Genomic DNA, 15,270 nt, shown 5'->3' on the forward strand with positions numbered 1-15,270 from the left:
ATATTTATTTCACTATGTTGGTAATTTCAGTTATCGCGCGAGCAAACGGACAGCGTGCTTAGAATGATTAACAGTTGAGTCTCCACAAATACACGCAAAAGTGATTTACAATAAACGTATTTGAATTCTTACTCAATTCCAAAAAGGAAATAGTCGACTTAAATATATAACACTTAACTACTTGAATATCGCAAAAATACCATTCTTTACATTTAAATTTCATTTTAATAACACCAGCTGAAATAAGCATCGCGCGATCTTATATGACTGGATTAACCGTTGCTAAACAAGAGGATAAAGGGCATCAGTAGCGATACCGCAATGGTTATTCTTGTTACGCGGTATCTTAAAGTAACCATTCTCTCCCCAACTATGTCCCCAACTGTTCTTTACCAGCCAGTAATTTATTCCGTTTTCAGTGGTACCATAGCCAACTATGAGGACCGCATGATCAAGGTAATCGTTTTGGTTTTTGCATTTTGGCTCGTAATAGATCCCTGTGGATAAAGATTATTTACAACTTCGGGTACTTGTAATTTTCAATGCGAGAACCTGTCACAGCTTACCAGATCTGTAGTTTTGGAAGCTAAAGTGTGATGCATCCATAGCGACGGCAATCGGGCCAATAGTGGCAACAGCTTCCGTGAGCTGTTGTTCGTCCCCAGAGCGAATGTGCACGTAACCAACATCCTCGGCGCCCCTGTTGTGTGGGTCATAATGGCACTGGCCTTGACGTGCTTTGTATGGGTATGTCTTCTCGGTATCGATACCTTTATTGTCCTTGATGTAGTTGAAGGAACTGTCCACGAGACCACCGGAGCAACCGTCGTTACCGTAATCATCAGAGCAGTCGAGAAGATTTTGCTCGCTCAAGGATACTAATTTGCCGGTCTGGCGAAAGTTTTGTCCTTCTAGTGCACCCGTCTAAAAATACTACGATTGTAGTAGTCGAACATTGCGCGAAAATCAAACCTTGCCAACAATTGTTTATTTACTGCTGAGAATGCCCAACATGAACCGCAGGACCCTTGATTCTTGACATCGGTGACGGCACCTTTCTTTCTCCAGTCTACACTCGCAGGCAGTTGCACGTGTGCTGGCGACGCGAATCGCGCTGCTTTCATCTTTTTGGAACTGTCAGGTATTCCTGATCTCGACTTGTTGAAGCCGTTCATTGTGCGCACGAATTCATGATGTGTCTGTCAAACGAATGACATTCATTGATCCATATTTCCGAATTGTTTGTTAATGTAGCCTTTGCATGGTCCATCACTTACCATGTCGGAGTATTCGTTAAATCCTAGTTTGTAGGTGACTAATCCTTGCTCGAACATTGCGTTGTGCTCAGCAATTTTTTGCTTATTTTCCATGAAGATTTTCAATCGCAATTCTTCTTCGATTTCATTCGTGTAGCTCTTTCCATGTTCGGCCTTTAAATAGAAATATTAATAATGCGTTGAATATTTCTAGTGAACTATCATACCTTAAAAGTATTCCATTCCCGAGCTGCAGAATCATAAATTGACACGGCTTGAGCGACGGCTATTAAAGCCACAAGTAACAATACCAATGTCCTCATGATCGAGGATACTACAAAAGAGTTATAATCTCTTCAAAAATTATAAAAGAAAGAAATTATAGTAATATAGTCAAATGTAAGAAAGTACCGAATGTTACGTTTCGGTACTCAAGTTCAAACTAATGCAAAGTGCCGTATTGCCTACTCTTTTATAGAGAGACTTCTTATCATCTTGTGACTTGATTATTACGCCTTGCATCTAGTTTTCTATCGAGGAATTTCGGGTGGTCACGTGGTTTCTAAGAGAGGACAACGCGTAATTTTTATCGCTCAATAGCCACGTTCAGTTTCAACTGAAAATGGATCGTTCAAGTGGAGTCATGTATATGGAGTTTTAATAATTTTATTTGCAGATGTATAGGCTTCAAAGTTTGATTCATCCTACTCTGCACTCGATTTTACATTTATTTGTCATTTAATACTCGTCGCATTGACTTATTATTTATTCCATTATATAAAATAAGCTCGAACTCACGAGACATTGTCAACCGATACACTAACCGTTACATTAAATTTATACAAACTATTTTTCAACGCGTATTACTACTTATTCTGCAAACAATTTTCGCGCGCCCCTTCCGGATCGACATTCATAAATATCACGACTTCTACTTCGTTGAAAAAATCTATTCATATTTAATTTTGAAAGAGGAACTGAGATTGTTAAGGAACTAATCAACTATTGTACATGTGGAAGCTGAATACGGTCGACGTAAATAATAGTACATGTAAGAATAGCAAAAAATTGGAAAATAACTGTAAATTCTTTTCGAAACATTTCTGTAAGCTAGGTATTATACGAAAAATGTTTATTTTGTTATTCTACATCATGTAATCAGTGAGTAGTATTAAGCGTATAAATCCGCGCGTTCTATTATATACAAAACAGACATGTTTTGGATGAAGTAATTGCACTTCCCCGATAATCTTGGAAATTGATTGCGACTCGCTAATTATCAAATAATTTTAATGATTATATATATATGCTAAATTTCAACTGAAATCGTAGAAATTATCTAATAAATACCTACAAGAAGATTGTATTCTGCTTCCTATACCCTCATTTTACAATTTTATATTTTACATTGGACAACTAGTGTACTAACAACTGTGCATGGTTTTACGGTACATTGTAAATGATTCTGCACAATAATTTGTGTGTATAATAGAAACGTGCAAAATTGTCCCCACGCCGGACAATTTCATCGGTTGTCAAAGAAATTAGGACCATTTACGATTAATTCATTAATTCTTGTGCGACGACTAGTGTCATAAAGCATATTGTGATGTATCACTTAAAATAAATAAATTGATCATTCTATTTATACTCATAAGCGTGATACCTGTCATATCATGTGCGGGAATAAATCGGAAAAAACGTTCAATAAATGTTGACTAAATATACTACAGATATTTTGATATAAGTGGAAGTAAATCGGTTAATCAGGAGATTTTTTTATAGCGCTACGAAAAAAAAATTAATATACCCTTAACCTCTAGCTTATAATTTATTTCTAAATATAGTCAAATTTATTCCCATTATATTCAAATATTTACGAAATCATTATCTTCCAAATACCGAAAACTTTTAAAAAACTCGTATAAGAGCAATCAACGCGCATCTGAGTTCGTCTAGTATTCCTAAGTGAATCAATTTATTTTCAACTAACTACCGATATAAACATATCCATTTCAAAATTGTTATTCAGGAACGAAGAATGAAATAAAATATGAAAATCTTTATTCGTCAATATTTCGTCAAGTGATTATTTGGACTTCCATAAAAAAGTTATAAATAATGTGGTTTTTATGCTTTCAATCGTGATGACGTGAATATTTCTATAAAATAATTTGATTTGCGCGAGATTATAAAATTGTAATCAATTTTTATACGATATTGTGATTGTCTAAAAATCGTCGTTTGAATTTATCAAACATATTCGCTCAAAAGTCTATTTTATCTGGCACATTACACTCACAAGCTTATAAGTACATAACCAAATATGACAAGAATATATGTTCCTATATAAAAGATTTGCGAATGCAATCGGAGGATGGTAGATAAATGACAAGAGACACGAATATTTTACACTAATATTTATTACACTAATATTTATTTCACTATGTTAGTAATTTCAAAAATATCGCGCGAACAAACGAACAGCGTGCTTAGGGTGATTAACAGTTGAGTCTCCACAAATACACGCAAAAGTGATTTACAATAAACGTATTTGAATTCTTACTCAATTCCAAAAAGGAAATAGTCGACTTAAATATATAACACTTAACTGCTTGAATATCACAACAATACCATTCTTTACATTCAAATTTCATTTTAATAACACCAAGTGAAATAAGCATCGCGCGATCTTATATGACTGGATTACCCGTTGCTAAACAAGAGGATAACTGGCATCAGTAGCGATACCGCAATGGTTATTCTTGTTACGCGGTATCTTAAAGTAACCATTCTCGCCCCAACTATCTCCCCAACTGTTCTTTACCAGCCAGTAGTTTATTCCGTTTTCAGTAGTACCATAGCCAACTATGAGGACCCCATGATCAAGGTCATCGTTTTTGTTCTTGCATTTTGGCTCGTAATAGATCCCTGTGGATAAACATTATTTACAACTTCGGCTACTTGTAATTTTCAATGCGAGAACCTGTCACAGCTTACCAGATCTGTAGTTTTGGAAGCTCAAGTGAGATGCATCCATAGCGACGGCAATCGGGCCAATAGTGGCAACAGCCTCCATGAGCTGTTGTTCGTCCCCAGTGCGAATGTCCACGAAACCGACATCCTCGGCGCCGCTGTTGCGTGGGTCGTAACGGCAATATTCTTCACTAGCTTCGTAAGGGTATGTCTTCTCGGTATCGATACCTTTATTGTCCTTGATGTAGTTGAAGGCATATTGCATGATACCACCGTCGCAACCATAGTTACCGTAACTACCCGAGCAGTCGAGAAGATTTTGCTCGCTCAAGGATACCAATTTACCGGTCTTGCGGAAGTGTTGGCCTTCCAGTGCACCCGTCTAAAAATATTATGATTGTAGTGATCGAAATTTGCGCGAAAATCGGATTCTATCAACTGTTCGTTATTTACTGCTGAAAATGACCAGCATGAACCGCAGAACCCTTGATCCTTGACATTGGTGACGGCACCTTCCTTTCTCCAGTCTACACTCGCAGGCAGTTGCACGTGTGCTGGCGACGCGAATCGCACTGCTTTCATCTTTTTGGAACTGTCAGGTATTCCTGATCTCGACTTGTTGAAGCCGTTCATTGTGCGCACGAATTCATGATGTATCTGTCAAACGAATGACATTGGTTGATCCATATTTCTAAATTCTTTGTTAATGTAGCATTGCATGTTCCATCACTCTTACCATGTCGGAGTATTTGTTAAGTCCTAGTTTGTAGGTGACTAATCCTTGCTCGAACATTGCGTTGTGCTCGGCAATTTTTTGCTTATGTTCCATGAAGATTTTCAATCGCGATTTTTCTTCGATTTCATTCGTGTAGCTCTTTCCATGTTCGGCCTTTAAATAGAAATATTAATAATGCGTTGAATATTTCTAGTGAACTATCATACCTTAAAAGTATTCCATTCCCGTGCCGCAGAATTATAAATTGACACGGCTTGAGCGACGGCTATGAACGCTACAAGTAACACTACTAAAGTCTTCATGATCGAGGATAATACAAGAGTTATAATCTTTTCAAAAATTACAAAAGAAAGAAAGTAAAGTAGTATAGTCAAATGTAAGAAAGAACCGAACGTTAGGTTTCGTTATTGAAGCGTAAACTGAATCGAAGTGTCACGGAACCTAATCTTTTATAAAGAAATTTCTTATCATCTAGTTACACGAGAATAGCGTCTCGCTGATGGTTGTCTAACAAGCGATTTTGTGATTTCTAAGAGAGATGTGTTTTCTATAGAAGGAGAACGTGTTGTCGTTTAACCCATTAACGCCGAAAAAGCCAAAAATCTTAACTTTACTTTGCGTTTATTTTTGAAGTACTTAAACATCAAGAATATGTATAAAAATGATTTACTTTATGTTTTTGGGGTCGCTCTACAAGATTTTAAAGTCAAAACGATGATTAGATTCCAAGAAAAAAAATATGGCGACTTTTTTCGAAAAAAGCACTGAAAAATTTGTCGAGAAAAATTAAAAAATCAAATTTTCTATCAGAATAGCATGTTTTTATTTAACAAAAATGAGCACAAGTTTGCGCAAACATTTCAAACTTTCCAAATATGACCTATAATAATTAAAAATTTCAAAATGTACGTCTTATAATGGCGGCGAAGTAGGAATTTCTTTTTTAACTTCAGAAGCTTTTTTCTCGAAAACTAAAGACTTGAGCGAAAAATTTCTAGGAACAAAAAAGTCTTAAAATTGGCCAAAAAATACTCTCAAATTTTTTCAGATTTTTTTGAGACAATTTTCGACTTTTTCGAAAATCCAGAACATCTAATTTTCCAAAAATGTCTTTAAAAATTTTAAAAAAATTTTATAGTGTTCCTTGACTGATTTCAAGACTTTTTTGTTCCTAGAAATTTTTCGCTAAAGTCTTTAGTTTTCGAGAAAAACGCTTCTAAAGTTAAAAAAGAAATTTTTACTTCGCCGCCATTATGGCGTACATTCTGGAATTTTTAATTTTTATAGGTCATATTTCGAAAGTTTGAGATGTTTGTGCAAACTTGTGCTCATTTCTGTTGAATAAAAACATACCTTATTGATAGACAATTTGATTTTTAAATTTTTTTCGACAAATTTTTCAGTGCTTTTTTCGAAAAAAGTCGCCATATTTTTTTTTCTTAGAATCTAATCATCATTTTGACTTTAGAATCTTGTAGAGCGATCCCAAAAACATAAAGTAAGTCATTTTTAGACATATTCTTGATGTTTAAGTACTTCAAAAATAAACGCAAAGTTAAGTTAAAATTTTTGGCTTTTTCGGCGTTAATGGGTTAATACTCAGATTTATTTTTAAACATCGTTCAATCAGACTTGTATTTATGGAATTTGTATATTTTTTGTTTCAGAAGTGTAGATTGCTTAGCTTGTTTCAATTCATGCTACTCATTTTTATATCAACTAGTCACTGAGTACTCGTCATATTCATTTATTATTCATTTTACTCATCAAAATGAACTCGAACTCGCGAAGCACAATCTATGAGAATTCAAGCACCGATTGATGCATAAAATTTATAAAGACGATTTTTCAATGTATACTGCTGCTCATTTTGCAGACAATTTACACGCACCCCTTACTGGTTGACATTCAAAAATATCAAGACATTCAAAACTAATCAACTATTTCACACGTGGAAGCTGAATATAGTCTACGTATATTATAATACATATAACAATAGAGAAAAATTGTAAAATAACTCGAAATTCTTGAAACTTTAAGTTTCTATTTGAAAACGTAAAGCTCAGTTTAATGAAAAAAATGTTTACTATGTTTCTCTACGTTGCATCATCAATGGTCTATAAATAAATACTATTGTAGTGTGTCATTTCAGGATTTCCAAGATGCACTAAAGAGACATTGTTTTGGATGAAGTTATTGCAGCAGCGGAATTAATTGCAGCTTTTTAATTATCAAATAATTTTTTGGATTTTTATATCGCTATATTTTAATCAAATTTATAGAAATGTTCTAACAAATTCCTGTAAAAACATTATACCTTCAGCCTGGAATATAGGGGATTTTTCATACCTAGTATTCAACTCCCCACACCCTAATTTTACAATACGATAATTCTATTTCAGTCACCTGTGAGGTTTTTTATACTTGAATTAATATGCAATCACAATCAAATTATTTAATTAATGTGTACACATAACCAAATTCAAATGTTTTTGCGAAATTTCATATAGCATAATGAATAAACAGGGGATAATTATAATAAAAGACGAATAGAGGAAGCCTTGCAAGCTCATTCTTTTGTTGTTATACGTCGTCACATGAGTCGTATTCATCATATCCTTACTCTCTCATTGTTGTCTTATCATATTCCGAATAGTATGTAACGGGTCACTTAGTTATTTGAAGCACCGGTATCCGGTAACGTGCCATATTTACGATTATTTCTGATTAAAATGATCAAAGATTAGGCGTAAATATATTAGTATATCTATGTATGTTGTTGACAGCGATCAAATCTGTCCTTTACATGGAATTTGACGTCAGAAGGCCATAGTTCCAAATTGAGTTATTAACTATGAGATTATCTTTTAATTATCAATTTTACTTTATATTTACGATGTTCCGATACTCTTATATACTCAATATGTAAACGTAAAATAAGAATCTATAATTATATTTGACGCTCTATCTAATTTTATGATCAATAATTTATTTTCCTCTTATAAAAGAGTGATGGATACCATATTGAAGCATTTTATTCGTGATCTGATTATTTGAGATATAGTCATGTGATATACTTTTATGACGGCTAGTAAGCATGCCAATATGGTTTCCAGTTGAGATTTTAGTAATAAAAATTTAATTTATCTTAATAGATACGAATAATTTGGAAGATAATGAAAATTTAAAAAAGTAGGCTGCGATTTTCTATTGTTTTTACACTCATTTTTTGAAACTAATAGGGAGCAAATCGTTTGGTAAAAGCAAGAGATTATTATGCTTTGAAGATAAGATTGGAAAATTGTTGTAATGTTACAATCTTTATCTAAAGAGTAGAATAAACGTTTAATAGTATTTTTACCTGTATAGTTTAAAAGAACTATAGAGATAGTTTTCGATATAATCAATCATTGATATGGAATACGCTGAATTGTTTTACTAGTATACATTGCTTTCCATTGTAATATGTGTTTTGCAAAAAAAAAAAAAAAAAATTGAAAAATCCACCTTTGAAAAAAGTGATTTGCATTGAATATGTTAATAAATATGATGAGAAATGAAAAAGAAGATGAAAGCGCGCAAAGTGCGTTTGATGTCCCTAGATTATAAACAAGTAATCACATTGTAATATTATATGAGCAGCGAAGGTACATAATAATATATCACGCCATAGCAACAAATTGAATGAAAAATCCATGATTGCATTAAATGTTAAATAGGTATTGCAATAAATATTTCAACGACAAATATGCGTTTAGACGAAACATCAACTTGCGTAGATAATCAGAAATTAGATTTGATCGGCCCGCCGGTAATATCGATCGACACGTGCAAGTCCGACGATGATAGTACAGTCGCATACAGATAGACATAATTCCACGTATGATGCAATGACTGATTAACTCAATACCGCTATTATAGTCGGCAAGTCATATGACTCGAATATCTATCCGATAGCTATCTAGCAAAAGAGATCAGAGAAAAAGAGGGAGAGAGAGAGGTCAGCTCTTAATATGTAAAACGTGTATTAAATGCTCGTCTATCATCAAACACAATCCACAGCCATTAGTTGAACTCATTTGTGCTGAATTAGGCATCAAATATTTTAGGTAATGTGTTCGAGTATCTTTACAAGGATGCAATTTAGTTTGTGCATTTAAATTAATTAAAAGAAAATAATAAAATTAAATTAAAATTTTTTAAATGTCGATAGCGAGCTTCATATGATGTAATGCTATATATCTATTATAATTTTTGATATTCTAATGAATTATTGGATTCGTTGCATTAACTGAATGATTGGAATATATGCTTATTTGACTATATATACTCGATAAATAGAATAATGATTGAGCTTTACAAGTGAGAATAAAAGCTATTCTTTCATGGAAATGTTTCATTTTTATAATATAATGAATTGTGGAGTTGGTAATTATTAAAATGATAAAGTAACATGAGAAATTTCATTGGCAATTGACTTTCTACTCCAAATAAATAACAGCACATGATCAAAATAGTATATCAGTAATTTAGAATACTAATTATAGTGATAATACGGTACGAAGAATTATCTTATCAATTTAGAAGCAGATAGCAAGACATTTAAATCAGTAATACGTCAATACCATTAATACCTCCTGCTTTATTTTTAAGAATTTGTATGATCCTATATATTTTATTAGTATCTGTATTTTATTAGTATAGATAAAAATTGTTATCTTATAGATAGCTCTAATATATGTTTACTATTTACTTACCAATTTTATAGCAACTTCACTAAAAATCTATGGAATACGCCGGCAATTTTAACAAAATTTTTGTACTTAGTGCCATTATATTTAATTAATTACGTCATAACTTGATCGATACGTTTCCTACTTAATTCGTTGTTGATATTTTTCCACTCATTTTTACTATTCGTACTAGTGCTATTGAAACATATAATTTCGGTTTTGATTTTTGCATCCCTTATCACCTTTTGTGTATTGTTTAATATTTTTTGTATTCTTGTTTGGACCTCAAATTATTTGGATTTCTTCTCTATATTTCGTGTAACTATTTTTTAGTTTTGCATAAAATTATTATACCTTTAGAGATCCAAGATTTGTTTTGCCTTTTCCTTGTTAAATCTCAAACAATAATAACGGTAGTATTTTCTCTAGTATTTTTTTCATACTGCCGAAGTATTAGAAGCAATTTCTGGTTCATCATTAGTTGCAATGACTTTCAAGTCTATTCCGAAGAAAGCTATGAGACATTTAAAACATGTATAAACTATATGTATAAACTATCTATTTCTTTCTGCTTATATATCGCAAATAAAAATTGATTTATATGCTTTTTTATGCATATATAATTGAAAACTAAATAAAACGTCAACAAAATGTTTACAAAATTCAAAGAAAATTATCTAATAATATAAACGCTCTCAAAATTGATCGACTATAGGGGAATTTCATCGACTGTCAAAAAAATTAGTAAAATTGACCATTTATTAGTTAATCTTTGTTCGACGATTTGAGTCACAAAGGATTATAACGTGTCACTCAAAATAAATAAGTTAATCATTCGATTTGTATTCATCATCGTGATACCTCTGACTCGATGCGCAGGAATAAATCGAATGGAATGTTAAACAAGTGTTGACTAAATACAATAATAAAAGAATGGAAAAAATGCTGAGGATGTACAGCTGTTGTTAGATAATGAAGTTTACTGTGAATCAAGACTAGGTATTGCTTCGAATTAAACACTGAATATGACTCACATTCTCTGCGCGTCTTAATGTTCCTTTTGTCGTGTTGAATAAATGCAATTCTTCAAATTTAATTTTTTTATTAATTTTTAAATTAATAAAAAATCTATATATTTACGCAAAACATACGTATAATGCTGTAGGTATATTTAAATATTTTTAAATATGAGATTCGAAATGCAGAACAGATTTTACGAAACAAGCTGTGACTTTCTATAATTATAACACAGCAGTAGTTTTTTAGCTTAATTTGCTTTTGTTGTAAATACTTTTGTCCGACGAGTTTTGTACACATAAAACTTAATATAAAAGTCAAGACAGAATTTTAGTCTCAAAAATCATTACGCTAACAACTATCGCTGACCTCTATATACAGAAAGAAATGCCTATTCTACAATATACAGAAAATTTGGCGTGGAATTATCGAGCATCGTTTAGCTGCAAACGTTCCTGCGCTGCATTCATCGCCTTCCATGGTACCGGTTGAGAAAGTCTTTTTTCTCACACGATTGGATAAATTGCAGTAGTAGCAATGCCACAATGGTTCTGTCGATTCCGAGCGATTTTGAAATATCCATCTTGGCCCCAACTCTTACCCCAACTATTCTTGACCAGCCAGTAGTCTCGATTTTTGGAATCTGTGCCGTAACCGATTACCAGAACTGCGTGATCCAGGTCGCTTCTGTCACATTCCGACTGATAGTAAACTCCTAAAAACAATCGATACCGCATTTTGTCAGCAGTTCGATAATATTTTCCAAGATTCAACGCAGAAAGAATTGAACGACGATGTATAAAGTAATGAGAAAAGGAATCGGTAAAGTAGACATCGCGTCGGTACTATGCCTATACTCAGTAAAAAGCTTTATACTGCTTCGATTGACCCTGGTTCACGCAAGCTTTTATGACTAATAGCTAGACTCACTTATTTTGTTTATGTGGTCATACTTCTCCGACGCAATGAATTATATTTTCATCATTATGATCCAAAAAATTTATAAAGTTTTTTATGATGTCTTAAGAGTGACAGTGATTTACAGTATATAGTAAATATCAAATACGGTTCAACTTAGAATTTCGGAAAATTAATTTTGATAAAATAATATTTTGAAAAGCAAATGAAATAATAGGGTGTCACTGATTCGTACATACGTTATGAATATACAGATATGACATAAATTACAGTCCTTCAAACATATCTAAAACAGACACATTAATCTTACTACGCGCTTGTTTACCATTTGATTTTTATAATTGCTTACAATTACATTATAAGCATAAAGAAATACAATTTACAATTGATCCAAGAAAATTCGATTCTCTTTTTAGATTATTTTAGCGTCATTTATTAGGTAATTAAGAGACTTTCAAGCCAAACTTCCACTCTCCATTTTCATGTTTAATTTATTAGAGGGTTCAATATTAGCTTTAAATGTTTACTAAATGAATGAAAAGTCTCAGAGTTTGAACGAATTCAGAGATACAGGTTGACATTTGAATCACACGATCAAATAAAGGCTTTGACTGCATTAGGGCTTGATAAAAGTACATATCATTATAAAAAAAATTGTATGAAACTATGAACTGGATGTATTTTGCAAAGCCTCTCATAAAAAGTTTAAAGTATCGCGAGTAAAATGCTCACCTTCCGAGTAAAACCTGAACGTATCGTGCGAAGCGTCAATAGCCACGGAAAGTGGTCCAACACTCGAAACAGCAACTTTAAGCGCAGCTTCATCGGCCGTGGGCACATACACGAAACTCGCCTCCAATTCTTCGTCCTCGTCGTCAAGATCGTAAGGACAGTCTTTCGCGCGACCTACGTACGGATATTCTTCTTCGGATTCGAGACCCTTGTGATCGACGACGAACTGAAAAGACAGAGCTGCGCTACCGCCGCCACAACCAAGATTTCCATAGTCCGTCGTGCAGTCGATCAGACTTTGCGCGCTCAGTAGTCGCAGAATGCCGGTCTTCTTAAAGTACTGGCCTTCTAACGCACCTATCTGTAAAATAAAACAAAGAGAGAAAGAGAGGGGGGGGGGGGGAGAAAGCACGCCAGTGTCCAAAAATAGATGACACGTCGCGAGTAGAAAAACTGAGTGATGTCACGCTAGTCTTCTGTTTTTCGTTACACTCGTTAAAGTTGTCATTTGCGCAATAAAGAGCCACTCGTGCCTCGTTTCATACAATTTCCTAAGACATATAAGTTACAGTGAACGACCACCGTTCAGTTCAAAATAGCATAATAGCTCGTTTTGTCAGAATTGCGTTCGGTACGCGCTTGAGAATTGTTGGTTGCCACGCGAGTTCGAAGCGAGCGGAGGAGAGGAAGAGCGTGCGTGTGCTTACGGCGGAGAAGGCCCAGCATGAGCCGCACGTGAGACCTTGGTCTTGTACCGGTGTCACTGCGCCCTGCTTCCGCCAATCAACGAAATCCGGCAATTCGACGCTCGCGTTCGCCATCGCGAACACGCCTCCGCGCGGTATCCTGCGCAATCTCGTCAGAGTGTTGTTTTGGGGATGCATGTAGTTTTTGTACTCTTCGAACAGCTGTGCGCGCAGACAATTATCAGGTGAGACGAGGGCTTACGCAAAAGACGCCACCGTGTATTGGCATGAGATTCATGATTACAATACTCACCATGTCGCCGTATTGATTAATCTTCAATTTGTACGAGTGAATTCCAGCTTCGTACTTCTCATTGTGCTCCGCTATCTTTTGTTGATTCTCGTGGAACACGTTCTTACGGAATTTCTCCTCCACTTCGTTGCTGTAGAACTTCTTGTATTGATACTGAAACAGCAAGATTGCAATTGTCAAGGGATGGCCGATCGTTAAAAAGAATAGAAGCGTAAAGTTTAAGACTGATTTAATTGCAATGTGGCCAACGTAGAAATGGGACAGGCAGTAAAGTTTTCTGGATCGTGCATAAAAACTGAGCTCTCAATCGTGCCTGCACACGGGCTGATATGCATTTTACCTTGAACCACATCATGTTCGCTTTTAATGCATTAGTTCGTTGGTTCACGGCATACGATTCGACAATCCAGCGCGTAGCACGATGACACACTTGTGCTGCGAAAGAACGGTAACGGGTTCACGTGAAATTCGATTGAATTCCAATTTGCAACGAAAATAGGCATTCAACGGTGAACAAAGGGATAACGAATTTTATCTCGAAACTTTTCTTGTCAATGATTTTAGCTTGTAAATTTTTTGTTTTTGTTTTATTAAATTCTTAGTAGCAAATGTGAAAAACAAACTTTTTCAAAGGTAGCCATAGAGATATGAAAATAAATATTTCTGTTCAGCAAACTAAAAATTACTTTATAATATACTATGCATTGATCAATCAATCAATCATCATTATATATTGTTATCTACTCAAAATAACATTAATAATTTTTATTTTCCGATTTTCGTTCTATAAAATATATCTGCCCGAAAGAGATGATTTTATAATTCAAGTTAAAAACTGTTCTTCAATAACACACAAAAAGAAGAATAAAATGAAACAATCGTTGAGAAATAAAAAGAATGATCTTCGAACTTAAATATTAATTTACCCTTATATAAAAAGAAAGAAACGATCATTCCATTTCTTACTTTGAAATTAATCCATCCATCATCAGCTCGATTATCATGAGGTGCGGCATGAGCGTAACCAGTACAAAGGAGAACAAATAAATAAAGACAGCCCGAATCCATTGCCTCTGTTGATGACTTCACTGTTGCACACAATCAACAGCTGTCTACGTGAATCTCAGTTGGAAGCGGGCAAATGGGCCGCCTCCTCTTACGCCGACGCATGCTACACTAGCACCGACTCAGGCGTTAATTCACCCTTTTTATACGCGCTCTCTCGTCTACATGCGGCTGCTGTCCCACCGACTCACCAAAAGATCGTGTCAGCGGTATTCTTCGGTTTTCTATACTTCATTGCGTGCCCCTTGCTTGCCCAATGCCGTCGTTGCACTTCGAATCCGCGCACGCGACTTTTCTTTTTTGGCTTCCTCGTTGATTCGCGGATATTACGTACTGGCGCGCTGGGTTTTTACGTGCAACGAATCTCGCGAATGCCAAAAACGACGTCGCCTGACGATCAACATCAGCGGCAAATCGGGCGATGCCGTAGCCCCGATTAAGAGCGCGAACAGCGGCCAAGTCGTCGCGAATGCAGTGTCGTCGAAAAAAAAAAAAAATTGCCATAACGTGCATCTTCCGTCGGCCGACTTGTCGCACATTTCCAGGCACAATTGTAAAGCGCTTGATCATTAAGAATCAACAGCGATTGCAAACAATTGATTACTTCCGTCGTTACCGCACGCCGATCGGTGCTATGTCATTACGCGACCCACACGCGCGCGCAGCTTCGAAAAAAGTTACGCGCAGTACATTTAAGCGCCGCGCTAAATTGCGGCTGGAGAGTTCAATGTTTCGATGGAGTAGTTGCTGTGTGTAGGCGCGTGACGTGTATTTTTAGAACGCCCTACACGCGCGCATTCGTCGTCAGACGCCCAGTACCTGTGGTCACGTATGCCGC

The 15,270-nt window shown here is 35.0% G+C and overlaps 3 protein-coding genes across 3 annotated transcripts; all 3 read right to left on the bottom strand.

The window, feature by feature from the left end:
* Positions 1-282: 282 nt before the first annotated feature.
* On the bottom strand, positions 283-1,579 carry LOC131665404 (cathepsin L-like). Its single transcript, XM_058937278.1, has 5 exons — positions 1,484-1,579; positions 1,278-1,430; positions 996-1,199; positions 567-924; positions 283-497 (listed from the first exon to the last, which is right to left on the bottom strand). The coding sequence occupies exons 1-5, from the start codon at positions 1,577-1,579 to the stop codon at positions 283-285; spliced, it is 1,026 nt and encodes a 341-aa protein (XP_058793261.1).
* Positions 1,580-3,696: 2,117 nt separating this feature from the next.
* Positions 3,697-5,270, bottom strand: LOC131665378 (cathepsin L-like). Its single transcript, XM_058937238.1, has 5 exons — positions 5,175-5,270; positions 4,969-5,121; positions 4,686-4,889; positions 4,257-4,614; positions 3,697-4,187 (listed from the first exon to the last, which is right to left on the bottom strand). Exons 1-5 carry the CDS (start codon positions 5,268-5,270, stop codon positions 3,973-3,975), a joined length of 1,026 nt encoding a protein of 341 aa, XP_058793221.1. The 3' UTR covers positions 3,697-3,972.
* A 5,177-nt stretch (positions 5,271-10,447) lies between these two features.
* LOC131665377 (procathepsin L-like) lies at positions 10,448-14,592 on the bottom strand. The gene is made up of 5 exons (XM_058937237.1): positions 14,334-14,592; positions 13,368-13,520; positions 13,076-13,276; positions 12,369-12,729; positions 10,448-11,433 (listed from the first exon to the last, which is right to left on the bottom strand). Exons 1-5 carry the CDS (start codon positions 14,433-14,435, stop codon positions 11,225-11,227), a joined length of 1,026 nt encoding a protein of 341 aa, XP_058793220.1. The 5' UTR covers positions 14,436-14,592; the 3' UTR covers positions 10,448-11,224.
* Between the last annotated feature and the right edge of the window lie 678 nt (positions 14,593-15,270).

This window comes from Phymastichus coffea, unplaced genomic scaffold (genome assembly GCF_024137745.1).
Source record: "Phymastichus coffea isolate CEN01 unplaced genomic scaffold, Cenicafe_Pcof_1.1 PCOF00050, whole genome shotgun sequence".
Lineage (NCBI taxonomy): Eukaryota > Metazoa > Arthropoda > Insecta > Hymenoptera > Eulophidae > Phymastichus > Phymastichus coffea.

Coding starts and splice junctions, on each gene's coding strand:
- LOC131665404 (XM_058937278.1), bottom strand. CDS start 1,579: ATGAGGACATTGGTATTGTTACTTGTGGCTTTAATAGCCGTCGCTCAA. Junction 1,431..1,483: donor GGGAATGGAATACTTTTAAG/GTATGATAGTTC, acceptor TTCTATTTAAAG/GCCGAACATGGAAAGAGCTA. Junction 498..566: donor CTTCCAAAACTACAGATCTG/GTAAGCTGTGAC, acceptor CTTTATCCACAG/GGATCTATTACGAGCCAAAA.
- LOC131665378 (XM_058937238.1), bottom strand. CDS start 5,270: ATGAAGACTTTAGTAGTGTTACTTGTAGCGTTCATAGCCGTCGCTCAA. Junction 4,890..4,968: donor TTAACAAATACTCCGACATG/GTAAGAGTGATG, acceptor TTCGTTTGACAG/ATACATCATGAATTCGTGCG. Junction 4,188..4,256: donor CTTCCAAAACTACAGATCTG/GTAAGCTGTGAC, acceptor GTTTATCCACAG/GGATCTATTACGAGCCAAAA.
- LOC131665377 (XM_058937237.1), bottom strand. CDS start 14,435: ATGGATTCGGGCTGTCTTTATTTATTTGTTCTCCTTTGTACTGGTTAC. Junction 13,521..14,333: donor ATGGATGGATTAATTTCAAA/GTAAGAAATGGA, acceptor TTGCTGTTTCAG/TATCAATACAAGAAGTTCTA. Junction 13,277..13,367: donor TTAATCAATACGGCGACATG/GTGAGTATTGTA, acceptor CTGCGCGCACAG/CTGTTCGAAGAGTACAAAAA.